General features: G+C 40.7%; 2 protein-coding genes across 2 annotated transcripts in view; both read right to left on the bottom strand.

The window, feature by feature from the left end:
• LOC122251627 (uncharacterized) overlaps positions 1–441 on the bottom strand; it is a 1,564-nt gene extending 1,123 nt beyond the window's left edge. Inside the window, exon 1 of the mRNA XM_043013673.2 lies at positions 1–441. This exon is cut by the window's left edge and continues 443 nt beyond it. Coding sequence (XP_042869607.2) covers positions 1–441 — 441 coding nt within the window.
• Positions 442–2,058: 1,617 nt separating this feature from the next.
• LOC122251626 (uncharacterized) overlaps positions 2,059–2,500 on the bottom strand; it is a 5,030-nt gene continuing 4,588 nt past the window's right edge. Inside the window, exon 3 of the mRNA XM_043013671.2 lies at positions 2,059–2,149. Coding sequence (XP_042869605.2) covers positions 2,059–2,149 — 91 coding nt within the window. The remainder of the gene's footprint in view (positions 2,150–2,500) is intronic.

A 2,500-nucleotide genomic window follows, 5' to 3' on the forward strand; every position in this document is an offset into this window, starting at 1 on the left:
CACCGTCCCGTCGTCCTGGAGCGGCATGTACTGGTAGTCCTGGTTGTTGGCCTGAGCGACCATCAGGGGCGTCTGGGAAGGGGAGGGCGGCGGCGAGCCCAGGAGCCCCATCGGGAAGTACCTTCCCGCTCGGCTTCGTCCTCCGTCGGGCTGGGCCTTGCGATCGAATCCCTCGGCCGGATGCTCCGTCGGTGCCCTGTCTGGGAGCGTCCGACCCTGGTCATCTCCCACTTCATTTGCATATATCGTCGCCAATCTTGAAAAATCTTTCAGAGTCTTGTATTTCGTGCCAATGGGAATTGTCGCAGGTTCATGCAGTTCTGTGGAAGCCAAAAGATCCTTTCGTTGTGACGAGGGGATCCCTGGAGGAGCCGCTGCGTCGCCAGCAGCTATAGAAGCCAGGAGCAAAACAAGAGTAGATGAAAACTTCAACACATCCATTGACCTGTAAGAAAAAGACATTGAAGCATTATTAAAGTAAAGTACAAAGCCCCTCATTGCCGTTTGTAGATATACTTATACCTCTAGTTATACTTACAGAGGGGAATAAGATTACAAATTCTTAATTATCAGTTCAGTTATAATCAATAAAATAATTAACAAAACGGACTTGGAATATGAGAATGCACAATACCAGTGTTTGCCCGGCCGCTACTCACCCGACCGACATCCAGAAGGAATCGCCGAATTCTCGGTTATGACAGAACGCTAAACCTCGACCTGATTGCTGTTGCCAGGGAGCTCCTCAGAGTGTCCCGTTATGCTCACAGCGACCGTAATAGCACTACTAGCACTCGAGCCGTAAAGCGTTGAGTGGAGACGACCGACGGCAGCCGCTCTGGACCACTGCCTCGCGCTTGGCTGAGAGAGCGCTGGGTTACAAGTAATGCGTGGAGCGAACCCGCGTGGCGCATGTTGTCTGACCATGTGACGCATTTACGTTCAGTCGGCATGTTATTTCGTGAGTAATTTGCGAAAGAAGAATTCAGCTTACACAAAATGAATTTCTTTTGAGTATAAAGGTTTTTTTCTGATAGCGTATTAACATTTTGGCTAGTAATAATAATACTATGTGTTAGGTGAGTACCTCATCTCTCGCAGCTAATATTCCTAATGCCTGCCCAATACCTAATACCTAATGCCTGCATGTGCTTTTCACTGATAAAATTGATTATTACCGATGTTATGAAGGCTTTTAGTTCCATCTCTATTAGTGATAACGACATAAAAATAGTAGTAAGGGTTATGGTTTTTAATGTGTTTTAATGATAAGGATAAAAATAGCTACAATATGTGAATTTCTTTTGATGATGTATTGTATTGATAATAGTGATGATGATAACAATAATCATAACAATCATAACAATGATAAGGATGATGATAATAACAATAATATTGATTATGATAAAAATGATAATGATGTCGATGATAATAATAATGATAATGACAATGATAATGATAATAATAATTATGATGATAATAATATTGATTATGATAAAAATTATAATGATGGCGATGGTAATAATAGTGATAATGACAATGATAATGATAATTGTAATTACGATGATAATGATATTGGTAATCATAACAATGATAATGATACTGATAATGATGGCGGTGACGGTGATGATAAACCTAATAATAAAGATTATGATAAAAATAATATCATATATGGTGATGAAGATAGTAATAAAGATAATGATGATGATAATAAAGATAACAATGATAATAATAATACTGCTACTAGTACTACTACAACTAGTAATTATAATGATAGCATTAATGATAATGATGCTGCATCTGCTGCTGATGATGATGATAACAATGATAATGAGGATAACACTTATGATGATAACAGTATGCTAATGATTATGCTATTAATCTAATCATTGTTATTATCATCATTATCATTATTGTCATCACTGCTATAATTATCTTTATCATTATTATTATAAGCCTAAAGCTAAAGATGATAATTCATAATACTACTGCGAATGATAATGATAATGATAGTAATAATATCGATAGTAGTAATGAATATCATGATAAAGGATACCATTATACTTTCGTTGAGTTCAGGGGCATCTTGCAATCCAAAATCCTGAAAGGTATGGCAACAGTTGGGGCAAAGTCCATAAGGTTCTTTTTCCTTTAAATGACACATGGAATGACTTAATTTTCTGAAATCTGATACGCCCATGACCTAATAAACCGACTCTCAAACCACCACGCCCATCATCTCTCACCATCGCGTCGTCGCCCCCGCCCCTTTGTCACGGGCGACCCATCCCACCCACCCCTACCCCCCATCCCCACACACACCTCCCCCCCTCTTCCTTAACTCCTCCATAGCGTCTAGTGACCGAGTCATCATCGCCTCAGCGGCCGCACCGTTAGCCGTCGGGCCAACGTAATAACCGCTATGATAATACTTCGCTGACCCAAATGGCGGCGTGCGGGGAAGTTCGCTCGGGTTCACTCCTATGCGCATGTGTCAATA

Source organism: Penaeus japonicus, unplaced genomic scaffold, assembly GCF_977035675.1.
Source record: "Penaeus japonicus unplaced genomic scaffold, GWHDUDI00000001_assembly GWHDUDI00000020, whole genome shotgun sequence".
Lineage (NCBI taxonomy): Eukaryota > Metazoa > Arthropoda > Malacostraca > Decapoda > Penaeidae > Penaeus > Penaeus japonicus.